This window comes from Glycine soja, chromosome 20 (assembly GCF_004193775.1).
Source record: "Glycine soja cultivar W05 chromosome 20, ASM419377v2, whole genome shotgun sequence".
Classification (NCBI taxonomy): Eukaryota; Viridiplantae; Streptophyta; class Magnoliopsida; order Fabales; family Fabaceae; genus Glycine; species Glycine soja.
This window is the reverse complement of record NC_041021.1, coordinates 26,708,883-26,725,204: the sequence shown is the minus strand read 5'-3', so window position 1 is coordinate 26,725,204 and position 16,322 is coordinate 26,708,883. Positions and strand designations below refer to the sequence as shown.

The 16,322-nt window shown below is 33.2% G+C and overlaps 2 protein-coding genes across 11 annotated transcripts; both read right to left on the bottom strand.

Moving 5' to 3' along the window:
- Positions 1–8,319: 8,319 nt before the first annotated feature.
- LOC114401189 lies at positions 8,320–10,976 on the bottom strand. 3 transcript variants are annotated; one of them, XM_028363643.1, is made up of 5 exons: positions 10,377–10,976; positions 9,642–9,714; positions 9,240–9,305; positions 8,831–9,158; positions 8,320–8,746 (listed from the first exon to the last, which is right to left on the bottom strand). In XM_028363643.1, exons 1-5 carry the CDS (start codon positions 10,379–10,381, stop codon positions 8,631–8,633), a joined length of 588 nt encoding a protein of 195 aa, XP_028219444.1. In that variant the 5' UTR covers positions 10,382–10,976; the 3' UTR covers positions 8,320–8,630. The 3 variants fall into 3 exon arrangements, with proteins under 3 accessions (XP_028219444.1, XP_028219445.1, XP_028219447.1); XM_028363644.1 differs by having other exon boundaries at positions 8,873–9,158; positions 10,377–10,971; XM_028363646.1 differs by lacking the exon at positions 9,642–9,714 and having other exon boundaries at positions 10,377–10,975.
- A 36-nt stretch (positions 10,977–11,012) lies between these two features.
- LOC114401187 lies at positions 11,013–16,322 on the bottom strand. Of its 8 annotated transcripts, none has more exons than XR_003664235.1 (13): positions 14,615–16,322; positions 14,340–14,482; positions 14,137–14,259; positions 13,819–13,879; positions 13,598–13,700; positions 13,415–13,505; positions 13,187–13,337; positions 12,750–12,907; positions 12,550–12,670; positions 12,307–12,471; positions 12,158–12,226; positions 11,928–12,059; positions 11,013–11,354 (listed from the first exon to the last, which is right to left on the bottom strand). XR_003664235.1 is itself a non-coding variant. In XM_028363640.1 (13 exons), exons 6-12 carry the CDS (start codon positions 13,629–13,631, stop codon positions 12,173–12,175), a joined length of 774 nt encoding a protein of 257 aa, XP_028219441.1. In that variant the 5' UTR covers positions 13,632–13,728; positions 13,819–13,879; positions 13,992–13,994; positions 14,137–14,259; positions 14,340–14,482; positions 14,615–16,322; the 3' UTR covers positions 11,685–12,059; positions 12,158–12,172. The 8 variants fall into 8 exon arrangements, 7 of the variants coding, with proteins under 7 accessions (XP_028219441.1, XP_028219440.1, XP_028219438.1 ...); XM_028363640.1 differs by lacking the exon at positions 11,013–11,354 and adding an exon at positions 13,992–13,994 and having other exon boundaries at positions 11,685–12,059; positions 13,598–13,728; XM_028363639.1 differs by lacking the exon at positions 11,013–11,354 and adding an exon at positions 13,992–13,994 and having other exon boundaries at positions 11,685–12,059.

The window sequence follows — 16,322 nt, the reverse complement described above, 5'->3', positions numbered from 1 at the left end:
ACATATTCATTCTTGGTATGTATGTCCTATGACCTATATTGGGTCCAGTTATTACCTCTGCTTCAACTACATTGGTACCAAGTTTGGTGACAATAAACTGAGTTCCATGGCAAAAACCATCTGCCTAGTCCAAATTTCATAGTAGTATGATGGGAGTACTAATCTTGATTCTTAGCTTGTGATTAGGTATCCCTGATGTTTTCAAGGAGTTTAGAAACTCAGGTGTTAGTACTCCAAAAGCAGGATTGAGTAGTTCATCAAATTTGTCAACAGTATCAGTACTACAATACTCTTTCTCGTCATTGGGAATCAAAAACAGGACATAGTCATTTATTTTGTCAACAACATCTTTTGTTGAGGCTAGAATAGCTCTCTTTTGCAAGAAATCTGCGTTGTTGTAGTTTTGTAATAAATCTGGATATGTTGTATCAACAATTGCTTGGATAGAATCATCAAAATCCATTATAAGAAACTCTTCTGGGATGATGATTTCACTATATCCATTGTTAGGTTGGTCAAGTTTGCCATCACCTATGTCTAGTAGCCAATCAGAAAATTGTTTGAGTTCATCAGTGTTGTTCTGGTCAGAAGGATTAGATTGCAACCACATGTTTTTTTTTGTCAATTTTAGAATTTTACAATGATCTCAAATGTATGATGCATTTAGAGATGCATGGACAATATCAGAGCGATTACCTCTTGGCACAATAGGTAGTATTTGCCAGAAATCACCACCGAAAACAATAACCTTTCCCCCCAAAAGGTTTGTCGTTGTGCATGATGTCTTTGAAGCTTTTGTCAAGTGCTTCAAAACTAAATTTGTGACACATTGGAACTTCGTCCCAAATTATTAATTTTGTCATCTGCAACAATTTAGCCAAGTCACTTCCCTGATGAATATTGCATGTTGAATTTCATGTTGCATGCACTGGTATAGCAAACTTAGAATGTGATGTTCTACCTCCAGGCAGCAATAATGAAACAATCCCACTAGAAGCCACTGTTAAAACTGAAATGTGGTGTACGTACCTGTTAGTGAGTGATAACATCTATTAAATTCAGCGGCCAAAACTTCCTTGTCATAAGCCGTTTCATTGTAGATGAGCCTATTTTGGTGTGGGTTGGCAGCATAGCCTATTGGGTATGGCATTGAAGGGAAATCTCATACGCTTTTCCTATTGTCTTGTAGAAGATTTTCAATTTGAGTCAAACAAAGATGCATTGTTTCTTTGTCAGTGAGTTGAATGCCTATGAATAGTCAAATAATCACATTGTTAGCAAGTAGGTTGTTTCCTATGAATGCTATGTAGTTATTTAGGATTTATGAAATTACCTTGTCTTCTATGATTAAATACAATGTCATCTACCATCCATTGCCAAGTTTGTTCCCACACATAGTCTGGTTTATCCATGGTATTCATAAATAACAACTTAACAAATAACTTTCTAAGAAAGTGTGGAGTTCCCCAAGTGTTAACCTCTTGTAAAGCACCAACAAATTCTTGATCACTTCCTAGGAAACCTTTTGCAAAGAATGCTTCTCTAAATGTATGGTAGAAGACATTGTCTACTGTTCTGATATCTTTGTAAGATTGTGACCCTATAGCGGAGGAAAGCATCATCCTTATGTAGAACAACTCTCTAGATGAAAGGGGTACCCATATCAGCCTCTCTATTGTATTTCCTTGTTTTCTTGGCTGCCAGCATCTCTTGTGTGCAACATAAACAAATTTGGACACATATTCAGCATAAGTAAGATCCCTTCCATGATGGTATATTTTATTAAAATCCATCCAAGCTATAAACATTGATTCTTTAATGGTACTCGTAGATAGTACTGCCCCAATTTGTTGGCTATCTGTCCAGTAAACAGGCTGTTGATTTTCAAGGTGGAAATAGAGACGCTTAACTGTTGGTGCATGTCCATGCATAGGGAATGCAAAAATCTTCCAACATGCTTCAGGGGGCGAGACATACCTAGTGAATGATTAGTAAAACATAAACACAAAATATGTATCAATAAATGTAATAATGAAGGGTGTGTTGTGTATAGATGAATGTTATGCATTTAATGAACATATCATTGATACATACCGACAATCAAGATAGTGTTTAATTTCATCATCAACAATAGCTGTTGTAATCCGATCAGAACCTTTGTTGATGTACTTAAACAGGTATTTGATCGATGTGCTCTGATTGCACCATTCGACATTCAGGTGTGTTCTGTATTTGAGTAACAATTGTGGACTGTATGGTACAACAAAGCGATTATCAAGTTCAATACCATGCTTTCGAACCGTATGCTCGTTGTTTCTTCTCCTATATACTAGAAATCCATCTTGGTCAATAATTGTTGCTTCGTTGAACTTCTTAGGGAAAAATCTAATACACTTCCCATTGACCATACATTATGCGCTTCTATTTGGCAGTCCACATGGACCATGAATCATATGGTTGTAGACTATTTCATACAATTCTGGATCCGTGCCCTTATTTGGTATCTCTGCAGAAATTATCTTATCAATGTCTTCTGGATTTGGATACTTGTTTGCAAGATGCAAAAATATTAAAATATGAGCATGAGACAATCCTCTTTTTTGCCACTCAATTGTGTAAACAACTACAGTGAACATATAATATTAGTAGCAACATTAATAATGTACAATTATAATTATATTTTAACATTTGAATTGTAGGAAAACATTGGTTGAGTTGGTAATTACTTACATCCAAGAATGGCACCAAAGACATGTCCACGTTTGAGATCATTCATCAATTGATTTAGCTTCATTTTAAATATCTGTGAGACAACATCAAGGCAGTCATGAGGTGTGAGATTGGATTTCCTAACTTTTCTTTGTATTTCGGACCATGTTGGATTACATGTCAATGTCAAGAATAGGTTTGGAAATCCAATATGGCCACAAATTGCCTTGCCATCAAAATACAATTGTTCCATATACCTTTGACTACCAACAAAAGAACTAGGTAGTATAACTCTCTTACCTTTTTGGTTGCCAAGTGTTTCGGGGGCATTGTTACAGGCATTCAAATTCATGTACTTGTCAACTCTAAGTTGTTGTTGATGTTGCCTAACATAATTTAGTTTTTGAGACTCAATCATACAGTAGTCATCAACAATCCATTGATGAAACAATCTCCTTGAATGTAGTATTGTTTGAGCTTCATTATTCCTTGATTGCAGTCTGTAACAAAAATATTCACGCATGGTAACCTTTTTTCTCTTTGCAGCATGGATATTTGGATGATCCTTATGAAGAATATTTGGTCTATAGCCATCTTCTCCTTTGGGGTACAACAGGGGATATTGCAAAGGCAAATATGCAGGATGTAGTTCATTGCTTTTCTATTATGATATCCCTTTGATTACTTGTGTACTCGTCACCAACAATCAAAGCAACAACTTCAGCAGTATTTGACAAGTTATATAATCTTCCATCTGACTGCCTATGACAAATGAGTTAAGCTTCAGGTCAGAAACCGTTGAAGATTGTAGTTTGTCCCTTGCCATTCTGAACTTTTACGCATAGTAGTTGTTGTTATTTAGCATATTCTCGATGCTAATGATAATGTCTTCATCAAGAACATGTTTGATGTTGTACATTGATGAAGGTGCATAACCAAGTGTTGATGGTATACATTATTAAAAGACAATTTAAAAATACGTAATGTAACATGCAATTGGTTGAATCGTAACACTTACGGGTTTTGCGAAAGCCTATCGTTGACTTCGTTGTTTGTATCATAAATATATAGTTGTGCAAACTTTGGTGAGTTATTTGGCATAGGTAGGAGGCTTCCAATAAGATGATGACCTTGACCATGTATGTGAAATGTAGGAGGCCCTCTTCTTGTATTATAGGTAGTGTCAACTTTGAGACCGGGCGATGTGAATGCAAACATTAGATTATATGAACGAATGTTTTGCTGAAAGTTCTTAGCCCGAGAGTCGTTGGTATCAAAGAGTAAACGATTGTGGAGCATCTTGTAGCATAGGCAGTTGTATTTTTCCATCACCACAACATAATGCAAACTTTGGGTTTTTGGTTTATTTGTCTTTGTTAATCCTTTCATCATACCACATCATAGTTTTACAGTGTTCGCATTGCTAAACTGGATCTCCAATATCATTGTAACCTACACCTATACATTAATTTGTAAGTTTAGATTCTGCCCTAAATAAAAAGGAATTAAACAAAGCAGCATGTAAGTTGAAAGTTGATTGCCTAAAACTGTATTTTGATCTTGATATGGTGTGTCCAGATTCCCATATTGATCAGTTTCAACATCATCCTCTGTTGGTGGGTTGTCAAATGAGTAATCTATATGACATAAAATTGTTTAATCTAAAATAAACTGTGTCTACCTAATTAAGTAAGTCAAATACGTAATAAGTTAAATATACATGATTGGGAAATTCACATAATGTAATCAAAATAACAACATTTGACTTGTATCAATGTCCCTCTGTGTTATATTGATTTCTTCATCACTGTCATATGAGATGTGCTCTATTAGTCTGGAATTATGTATTGTATATCTTCCTGAATGTATATGTTGAGTTGTTAAGGTAGAGTGAATTGGATCAGCATTTGTGGTTGTATGTACTAAACAACTTGCAGGATGATTCAGCATGCATGAAGTTAAATTTTCTTTCCCAAACTTTGACAACAGATTCCTCTGGATTGTTGAAGCATTTATGGTACATCCATTGACTAAATGCCTAGGTTGAATTGCAAATTCGCCTGTATGATTGTGCTCACATTGATTCATAGACAAAGTGATGTTTGATAATGGTGTACACTGTGTACATACCGTGGGACTGTGCCCATTAAATTGTGGGTCACATGGTGACGTACGTTTACGCTTTTATGCAATAACAGTAGTTATATTCATGTTAGCATTTATAAAATATGCACAAATGAAATGTGCTTTTGTATTCATTTTTATCGTTAGGTACATAATTATTTTGACTGTCAACACTTTGTCTTCTTTCTCGCAAAATATTTTTCCTATGTTTCCTCCGTTCGGCAAAATTTTCCATTTCAAGCTCCACCTGTGAATAAAGTATACATTACTGTGTAAAACTTTGAAAATAACAATTTAAGATAAACATAACAAAATTGCAACATGTAAAATTGATACTGCATATGTAGTATTGCACAATTAGTTCCAAGTTAATATTTGTCGCGGTGATTTTTGGATATCAGGCTATTAATTAGCGTTGACTCGCAATTTTAAGATTCACCACCGATCTTTTATTTTTCCGAGGAAAAGGGAGAAAGTTCGAAAAAACCCTATTTTTAAGAGAGATCAAGGTCCGGGGGTTGGTTACGCAAAGGGAAGGTATTAACACCCTAAACGTCTATAGTACTCTATAGGAACCTCTTGCTTATTTTTATCTTTATGCTAAAATGATTATTTGTTTGTAAAATAAATGCTTAAGTGTATAAGGATTAAAGTGATGAGTTTAAAAGAAAGAAAAATGTTTTTGTTATTTTGTTGATTTGGAAAGACAAAGTCTTTTGCCTACATACCCGAATGGGATCAAAATCATGTAGTTCGGGGTAAAAAGCCGAGTGATTGGTTTTGGTTGATTTTAAAGTTTGAAACAAAAGTTTAAGAAAGATAAGAGGTCGTAAAGGCATAGAAGAATAAAATGTGAGTTTGGTTGATTTTAAATTGGAAAATGTTTGATTGATTAAAAGTTGATTAAATTTTGATTAAGAATATAAAAACAAAGATTGACTTTTTTTTGGGATTTTGATTATAAAATGTTTTTGGGTTTTGACTATTTGATTTTTTTATGAAAATTTCGATTAAGTCCTAAGGTCCAGAGACTAAGTTATGCAGAGATAGGTCCAAACGTGCCGGATCCCTCAAAATGACGTTGGACCAAGTGAGGGTCCTTTTCCTCGGATACGGTCATAATTACATTATCGTCCTTGGCATAAAGCATAAAAATTAGTGTGGGTGTCGGTGCATATTCTCATTTATATTTTTATTTACATTGGACCTAGATACATTCTAATTGGCAATAAAATAAATGACAAAAATAATAAAAAGTAACAGATAAAAAAAATTGCAAATGCATTAAAATAAATATGCTAGAAGAAATAATAAAAAATGCATGAAATGCAAAACAATAAATAAATATGGTGCATAAAATAAATAAAGAAAACAAAATGCAAGACATAAAAATAAATATAATGCTATAAAATAAGCATGATGCTAAAAATAAATAAAAAAAATGCAAGACATAAAGTAAATATGATGCATAAAATAAAAAAAAAAATGCAAGACATAAAGTAAATATGATGCATAAAATAAAAATAAACAAAATAGAATAAAAAATGCAAGACAAAAAATAAATATGATACTGGAAAGTAAAATGCAAGGCGTAATATAGATATGGTGCTGGAAAATGAATAAAGAAAATAAAAAAATGCAAGGGCATAAAGTAAATATGATGCATAAAATAAAAATAAACAAAATAGAATAAAAAATGCAAGACAAAAAATAAATATGATATTGGAAAGTAAAATGCAAGGCGTAATATAGATATGGTGCTGGAAAATGAATAAAGAAAATAAAAAAAATGCAAGGGCATAAAGTAAATATGATGCATAAAAAAAAACTACATATTCTGAATTCCTTTTTTTCTAGTTCTCGAATCCACAGTTATTTTTTTGAAAACCAGTACTGATAAAGCCTAGATCTAGCCTTGAATCTTAGAAAAAAGAAAAGTGAACTACCTTTATCCTTATGTTATCGTTTAAGCTTCAGAGTAAAATCGGTTACAGCTTGGGTTGTGTGGGTTATGTAATTGAAGGCGGCGTGTTTTGTTTTTTGGTTTAGGGTGTGATTTCCGTTTTGTGGTGGCGTGGCGTGGGTGTGTGATTTAGTATGCTTTAGGCCGCGTGAGTGAGTGGGTTACTGTGTTTGTGTGATTTGCTGTTCTAATGTTTTGATTTCTAGAGAAGGAAGTGAATAGTATGAACAAGATGATTTTGGTTTTTTTTTTTTTTGTGTTGGTGGTTCACGGAGGAGGAGGGTGGCGCTGAGTGGTGGCCAGTGGTAGTATTGACTGGTATTGTGATTCTAACAGATTCTCTGACTCTTACTGTGCATTGAATGCACTATTTAAAGGACAGTATAAAATAATACAAAGACAAAAATGTCCCTCTGGGCCTGGACAAAATAATGGACCTAAAAATGACTTAAAATAAATAAATAAAAACAATACAAAAAAAAACAGCAACAATAAAAAACGAAAATAAAAGTAGAAAAAAAAACCAATAATAAGAAGGTAAATAAAAAACAAAGAAAAATGAAAATAACCAATAAATATAATAAAAATAATAATAATAATAAAAACGGTCGCCTTTGGGACAAAAATGAGGTATTTTAAAATAACTCCCTGCCGAAATTTCGTCTGAAACGACAAAAATTTCTGGTTTAAAAGACGAGAGCAATGAATTGACAGTAGGTCAAAAATGGGGTATGACAATATTCATCAACAAAAAAATAATTACATCAAATAACATGTATTAAATTGTATAAACAAAGAAACTTTAATTAAGGGTTAGTTGTGGAAGCCAATGTTGTGTTCTTGTCGAAATCTAGTTTCACAGCTTCTGTTTTGGTTCAACATTTATGATCATCTGCGTGTTATTTGTTGTTGAATGTCATTTAATGGTGATGAGGATGGAAGAACAACAATATCAAATTCATTTCCAAGCTAATAAAAGTGAAGAAGAAGGTCTTCTTGTGCATTGCCTTGCATTTTCTTTTAGCCCAAGTTGTTGATTGGACCCTGGGTGGCACCACCTAACCCATCAATCATAGCTACAGTACCTGCAAGTACTCATTATTAATTGTGTTCATTAAATGCGTTGGTAGGTTTTAATAACCCTGTGTGGTGTTTGTATAAGAATAATCTTGATATTTGTGAAGTTACATTCACAAAAGACAAATGTTCAAACTATTGATTATATATATTTTTTGTATTTCTATTGTCATTAAATATGTGGTAAATTATTTAGAATTTTGGTATTGTAAATAGTTACGTTTCAGCTTTCTTGAATTGTGTACGGTAATATAGTTTAGAGCGGTGAAATTAGAAAATGGGTTGTGGTAAAAATCCAAATTTTGGTTAACACTGTCATTTCATGTTTTGTATTACATTTGAGTATTTTTAAAGATCTTGGCTATATGTATTTAAAGTCATACGATCCATTGACGTTCCAAATGTTGAGCAATTAATACTTGAATACTATATAAAAATCCAAGCATATATAACTTGACATGAGTGAAAATAAAATATATAACAAATTAAATATTGTCTAATACCCGAAGGTGATTAAGTTACACCATTCGGGTTCAAATAAAAGTTACATAAAAAAAACTTTAACAAAAAACGGACAAAAATTATTATATTGGGCTGTGGACTGGATTCTTCATTTGGGCTGATCTTCATCCCATATGAGATGCTTCCTCAAGATAAGTTCCCATACATGTTGGTTGGGACGAAAATAGAAGACGACCTCATCAATAGCCATTAGGTCATTGTCCATTAAGTATTGGTACCAAGGCCCAGCCAAATATTATATGCCATTATGCATAGAGATCCTCCATATATAACGACGACCATTATTACCTTGAATAGTGATATATTGTGATGATGGAGCAACAAAATTGAGAGCCTCGGGGGGGGCAGCAACTGCATTCAAGGCAAAGTAGTCAGTAATGATTGTAAGGTCATTAATAAACAAAACAAACATTTATGATATCAATAAAGTCGTACTAATGGGGTAGCATGTGAGATGATAGGTTGGGTAACGTCTACCATGAAGACATAATTTCTGGTGGATGTGCGAGGCCTTCCACATGTTTGTCTTTCCAACGGTGGACTGAAATGTTATATTATTGTTGGGTGCCATAAAATGGACCATGACACCTTCATGAATGCCCATGAGTCTTCTAAACTCTTTAAGCCCATCGGCAAAATAGTATCTGTCACCATCTTTTCTAATTTTTATAAAGTGCTTGTCTCCATTGTAATCGAAGAGCACCTGAGGTGGGTAATGAGGAGCCCATTGCCAATGATATTTTGAAGGTACCTCAATGTAGTTCTGCAATTAAACATTTAAACATATCATAATCGCAATATAAATTACAAAAATGATAAAATGATTACGTGGGGAAACACTTACTCTATCAACATGGAATGCCTCCTGAAATTGATATATGACTGTGCATCCCAAGAAATTAGGTGGGGCCTGAATGACAAAATTTCCCGAATTAAATATTATAATTTATATTCTTTTCATACACGTATTAATGATAAGATGATAAAACCACTTAAATGTCAAAGTTGACGTTTGGAAATCCAATAATGTTGGAAACAGAAGCGTCGCACTGCTAAGTTCAGTCTATTAATTAATGACAAAAATTAATATTAATATTCTTTGAGTCTCTGGTTTCAAAATAGTTACCATCTTGTAAATTAAAAAAAGCATGGATAAGTCCAACGCAATCATGACAATAATACAAAAAAATGTGCAGGGCAATGAAGACGATAAAACACGAAGGATGGAAAAGTATAAGAAACTTACATGTTTGAAATATCGTGAAATTATGATGAATATAATACCCGACAAAATGGAACGATGAAGACGAATGATGAAACTATATTGAACATTAACATATATATAATAAGCAAAAGAAGAATATAGCAAAAGTAGAACAAACTATGAACATGGGAGGCAACTCATAACATTGAAAGATGATGAAAATAAAACATGAATGTCGTCCCAGATAGAATCACAAATATGAAGTTCAATGTCGAAAGTATAACGAACATATACATTGCAAGTTCCCAATAGACGAAATAGTTACCATTTTGGAAAACAAAAAAAAAACATGCATAAGTCCAGCGCAATCATGACAATAATACAAGAAAATGTTCAGGGCAATGAAGACAATAAAAACACGAACGATAGAAAAGTATAAGAAACTTACATGTTTGAAATAGGGTGAAATTATGATGAATATAAAATATAATACCCAACAAAATGGAAGGACGAAAATGAATGATGCAACTATATTGAACATTAAAATATAAAAAGCAAAGGAAGAAGAAAGCAAAAGTAGAACAAACTTATAGATTGCAAGTTCCCAATAGACGACAATGGAAAAGTATAAGACACTTAGATGTTCGAAATATGATGAAAGTACGATCAATATGATACCCGAAAACATGAGAACCACCAAGATGAATCATCAAACTATATTGAGCATTAACATATAAAAAGCAAAAGATGAAGAAAGCGAAAGTAGAACAAACTTACAGCATTGGAGGCCGTCGATGTCTGTGTACTCATGTTGAGGGTAGGATGACTTTAGAGTTATTTGAATATTGTTGGTTATGGATTCCACAGAAGGAGAAGGAGAGACAATCAAAGAATTTGTAATTATGACATACAATTTGTCTTATACACAATAGATAATGAGTAGTTAATGTCATTGTCGTAGCAGTTTATTCGTATTGGAAACCGCACGTAATATCTACTCGAATACTCAAATACTTACTGTATAATAATTGAAAGCCTGGTGTGCCAACAATAATATTTACTGAAATTGTAATTAATATTCATTAAATTTTCTAAGTACTCGTGTTATTATTGTACAATGTATAACCTATAATAATTACAACCTTTTTCCCCTTCCCATAGGACGTCTATATGTGTTTATTAATTACTAATAATGTTGTATATTAATATATTAATTGACAGTCTTTTACTCTTCCCTTAACCCTAGTGTTGATATTTATTGTTCAGTAGTTGATACCAATAATCAAATGATTACTACATTAAATGTAGTCTTTTTACTTTCTCGAAGTACTTCTTTTCACAAAATTTACTAATTGCATTAATGATTAATTATATATATATATATATATATATATATATATATATATATATATATATATTAACATTTTCGTCAAAGTCTGCACGCCTATTACAATTCCATCACATCACTTTAAGTGATTGGCACACATGCATTAACTTTTTTCCATGTACTGGGTATTGGGAACTTGCAGGTCAGGTCCCATCTAATACCTAATATGTATTGCTATTATATGTGAAAGGTACTTTACATTATAATCTAGCACTAATATGGAAAATAATATACTATAAAGTATTAGGATAAATAGTACCTGCTTGCGCACAAATTTCAACAATATATACGACAGTGATTTTGTATAAGGGTATACGTTACCGTAATAAGGACGTCATAATTCCAGAAGCTTATAGTGGCTTGTCAACCTACAAGTAAATCGTAGAAAATGTTATTTTATATTTTATATTACAAAATACAACTCACTAATTGCATTAAGCAAATTAACTTCACTAATCTGACACGTGTATAAAACAGTAATTACAATGTACCTTATGGAAACATGCACAAAATGGTTTAAAGAAATGATAAAAAAACTTTTTTTTTTCTTTCATTTGATTACAAATTCAAAGACATCAATATTTGGCCGTCCGTGGCAAATTTTAGCGGTATGTTATTTGTCTGATTGCAAAATCACACTTTTAATCATTAACAATATAGTTGGCATTACGATCTTAAATTTACAACTACCCTAGTTATTAGGCACAAACATTACTCATATAAAATTTAACCATACGAATTAATGTCGATACAATTCATTGTTCATCCATGGCTAATTGAAGTGGTACCACATCACAAAAAATAGAATCATTTGGACCAAACAGCTACAAACAAAACGACATACCACATGTAAACCAAAATAAACCAACAAATGTATAAAATAAAAGAGTTACAATATATAATTAAAATATCAACTGATTACTCAGCTTTCATATGTTTACTTGTGAATAGCTCATATGCAGTATAATCGTCAGAATCAAATTCAGTTGTGCCTTGTTGACCGCTCATTCTTTTGGCAGGGGTGATGAAGGCAGTGTTCCCTTTTCATAGTCAGCTAACTGGGACAATGAAGGCTGTGAATCAAATATAAAGTATTATTACCAATTACCAATAACGTATTTAAAGCAATTTTTTTTAATTACTTAATATAATGTGAAACAAATATACGTACCGTGGGATGGTAATCCTATAATGAAGTTTCAGCACACGCCGCTGGTGACTTCCCTATACTTGCTTCATCCTGCATATACCACATTCACAGACAACATCAAATGTTTTTTTAATTTCTGACATACACTCTTAGGATTAGTTGATTATTACCTGTAAACCAAGTGTGGAGGTCAATGTGTGGATATGATGTTCCTCTTGGCTAACATCCAAGACAGATGATTGGCACATGTGTACATGGAACTTGAATCTGACAGCCAATGTCTTACCCACCAAATCATCCACACACTCAGGGAACACTTTGATCTCGTCACCAACCTAACAATTATAAATAAATTTAAATGCAATATGAATTGAATTGTCATTTCATGGATGAGTGTGTGTTACAATACACACCGCAATCCATTCCTGTCGACATTCGTCAGTTGTCTTATTGAACATTTTGATACACGACGCATCCCAGAAATGAAAGTTAGCTTTCTCCCCATTGTGATCCATTTTGACAACTAATTTATACCTAACAAAACAATATCCATATGAGTAAAGACTCAGATGTGAATTAGATTATAACTCATTTGGGAATAAATACATTTTACCTGGGAACCGTATGACTAACTTGGTTCTGGCACGAGCGACAGGCTGCCCTTATTTTTAATGGATCAAATGTTGTAGTGCAGTAGGGACAACTATCATAACTCCATGGTGTATCAATCATGACTTCATCCACCATAGCAACGGTCAAACAGTAACCGTCCTAATAATTGAATTAAATGATATAACACATGAAAGTGGACAGGTCATAGGCCGACACGTAAGAAAAAAAACTTCACATCAGCCATGTTAGGGCCTACAATGCAAATCTTACATGAAATAAGTGAAAAAAGTACAACGGCAACAACAACATGATACACAGGTAAGGTAGAAAAAAAAAGGAATCATATACACAACAACATCAATACTTTCACCATAAACGGCCGGGAACGACACCAAATCGAATCCAAATGGTGTTTCATTTAAAATTTGTTGTTCTTACCTCTCTCAGTTTGCTTATGTCACCTAAGCTCACCATCTGAGCATTATGCAAGAACTTATCCTGCAGCATTCTTTGTGAATTGTTGGTATACTGGGATTGAGAACCACTCCCTTCATCTGTTGCTCCGCCAACATAAAATGACACACGTAAACTGCATAGAAGAACGTGATGAGATTAAAGTGTTATTATAAAGAAAATATATAACTTTTTTGTTTGCATTTATCGTACGCATTACGGAATTTCTTGATCTTGGCAATATCGGCGTTCACATACAACTTGGAACCATTCTTTATATTTTGGACACTCAGCGGATACTTGTCTGCAAAAACCATTATAGTTACATGTAATATGCAGTGATACATTAAATTGAAACATCACGTAAGAAGTAATAAAAATATACATCGTATTCACCTTTGGCATCTTTGATCTTAGCTAATGTTAACATAAGCACCAACGGCTCCCCAACAAAATGGTTTTTTTCAATAGCATCATCAAGCTGTAGAGCATAATCCTCCTACAGCGTCATGATGATCTTAGCATCACTAACAGGACATAACAAATATAACATGAACATATTAATTTGTGATTTAACATATTTTAATATGAATTTTAAAAAATATCATCAAAATAACCTGTTATCTCTCAACTTCACCGTAACTCTGTATGCAGGGTTCACTGTTTTTCGTTCAATAACTTCAGCAACAACACCCACAACATATATTTTAAAACCACCATAAAACAATAAAATTAACTTGTGTTCAATATATAAACTAATATCTAATGGAAAACATTACAATATACTCACCAACTAAAGTAAGCCGTGGTGCGATGCCAGAAATAATATCAACAATTTCAATTATCACGTGTACATTAGTAGGAATCTCAGGTCTTTCAACCTCCTTGACAGATGTTGTTTTGACAAAATAAACCAAATATGAAATTGGACTTACTTTGTATTCAGACTGATTATCCACAACTTTGATGTTCTGGATCAAATAGAAACAACCCAAATGCAACTTCGGTTGAAATTCAAGGAAGAATTCCTGCCATAGCGTCGCACCAATCTTTGCACCCTAAAACAGTTACAGATGAAAGTTATAAACAATCCAATAACTACATACATAACAATGAAAGCAAATAACATAACAATTACCGTTTGGTCCATCAAGACCATGTTAATCGCTTGTCTCCCATTGTGCTTCTTAACATCCCAGATATCAGTTATACGCACTGCTATCTTCCATGTCCCTTTCCTCGGATGCAATTTAGATATCAGATTTTCCTTTCGAGACATCACTACAATTACATGATAATGTTGTCACAAATACACACCATGAATAGGTTATAAAACAGAACAATAAAGTTTGCAAACAATATTAAAATTTCAACCATCACAAAACTTAAGGAGAAATCGAATACATCACAAACCTGTACTCCAAATGCCGGACACTATTAGTCGTCTTCTTTGTTGCTCTCGGTCAAAAATAAAAGCCAAGTTCAGTTAGGATATACCAAAAAACTAAACACACTTAACTAAACAAAAGAATACACACACAAATAAGAAGTAGGTGATACAAAACGACAACTGTGGAATACAAAAAAACGCACCATTGCTACTCAAACAAAGTTGGCGTTCAAAAAAAATGGTCCATGATATGGTAAACACACTATAGTAACCAAAGAAATCAAGCACAAAAACAGATTTCACAATAAATGTGTCGCAAACACATAAAAGAGAACACAAAAAAATTAGGTAAATCGGAAAATCATTAACAGGTAAGGTAAAAACGTGTAACAAAAAAAGAAAACACCAAAAAATTAGGACCACGATGCAGATATGAGATGAAAGAGATAAAATAAGGGGAAAAAGTAAAACACCAACAACAAAATGATACATAGGTTAGGTAAAAGCAAAAAAAGAACGGAATCATACACATGCATAAGCAAAATCATTCACGAGTAATGTAGAAAAAAAAGAAGGAAAATGAACCTTCTTCAAATGGAATACGAAGAAGAGGCAAATGCAGGGAAACCCAATGGAATACGGAGAGGAGGAAAATGGAAGTGAGAAAAAAAAAGGGAATCATACACATGCACCAACAAAAGCAAAACATTAGAACCACGATGCAGATCTAAGATGAAAGAGATGAAATAAGGGGAAAATATAAAACGCCAACAACAAATGATACACAGGTAAGGTAAAAGCAAAAACAGAACGGAATCATACACATGCAATAACAAGATCATTCACAGATAAGGTAGAAAAATAAAATAAAAAGGAAAACGAACCTTCTTCAAATGGAATACGGAAAGGAGGCAAATGGAATACGAAGAGGAGGAAAATGGAACTGTATCACCAAAACCCTTCGGTTGCAGACGTCTTGTCTTGGTATTGGTAATGCATCGGTATTGGCAAGGCATCAGTATTGGTAATGTATTTTAATTTTAGTTTTACGGAAAAAATAAAAATAATAAAAGTTTGACCTAGACATTTTTGGGCGGGAAATGCAATTAACCACAGGCCGACACGTAAGCAAAAACAATGCCATGTCAGCCTTCCCAGGGCCTTGTTTGTATAAAGGATAGTAGATTTGTGTTGGTGGGGTCAAATAGTGATTTTTCAAACTATAAAAAAAACTAGATTTTGTTAAATGTTTGGTACTTTATTTTATGTGAATTGACTATTGTCTCATATGAGTACTGATTTATTATTTTTTGCCTTTGTTTTTGGGTTGCTTGTTGAATTGTAGCTAATGTCATATTCAAGGAGATCAAGGTGAGACGCTCACCCAGGGTTTAGTTATTGTTATTCTGTTTTAAGTGGCATGCGTTTTTGCTTAATAGGTGTTTCCATTTTCCATTTCATAGGTATTCTCCTTCTCTTTCTCCTTCTCTTTCTCCTTCTCCATACAAGTGATACAGTAGGTTAGTGTCCAGGTCTCTCAAGATCAAGCTCCAAAAGCTGTTCAAGTTAGGAAGTTTTTTCCTCTATAAATGATTGTAAAAATATTTCTCATTGAATATTAATTCGTATAGAAGAATCATAAGATTATGCGATGAAAATAGCCAAACATTTATCATGATGTATGGTGTTCAATCTATTGTAGTTTTTACTTTTAAATCAGGAATTGAGAAG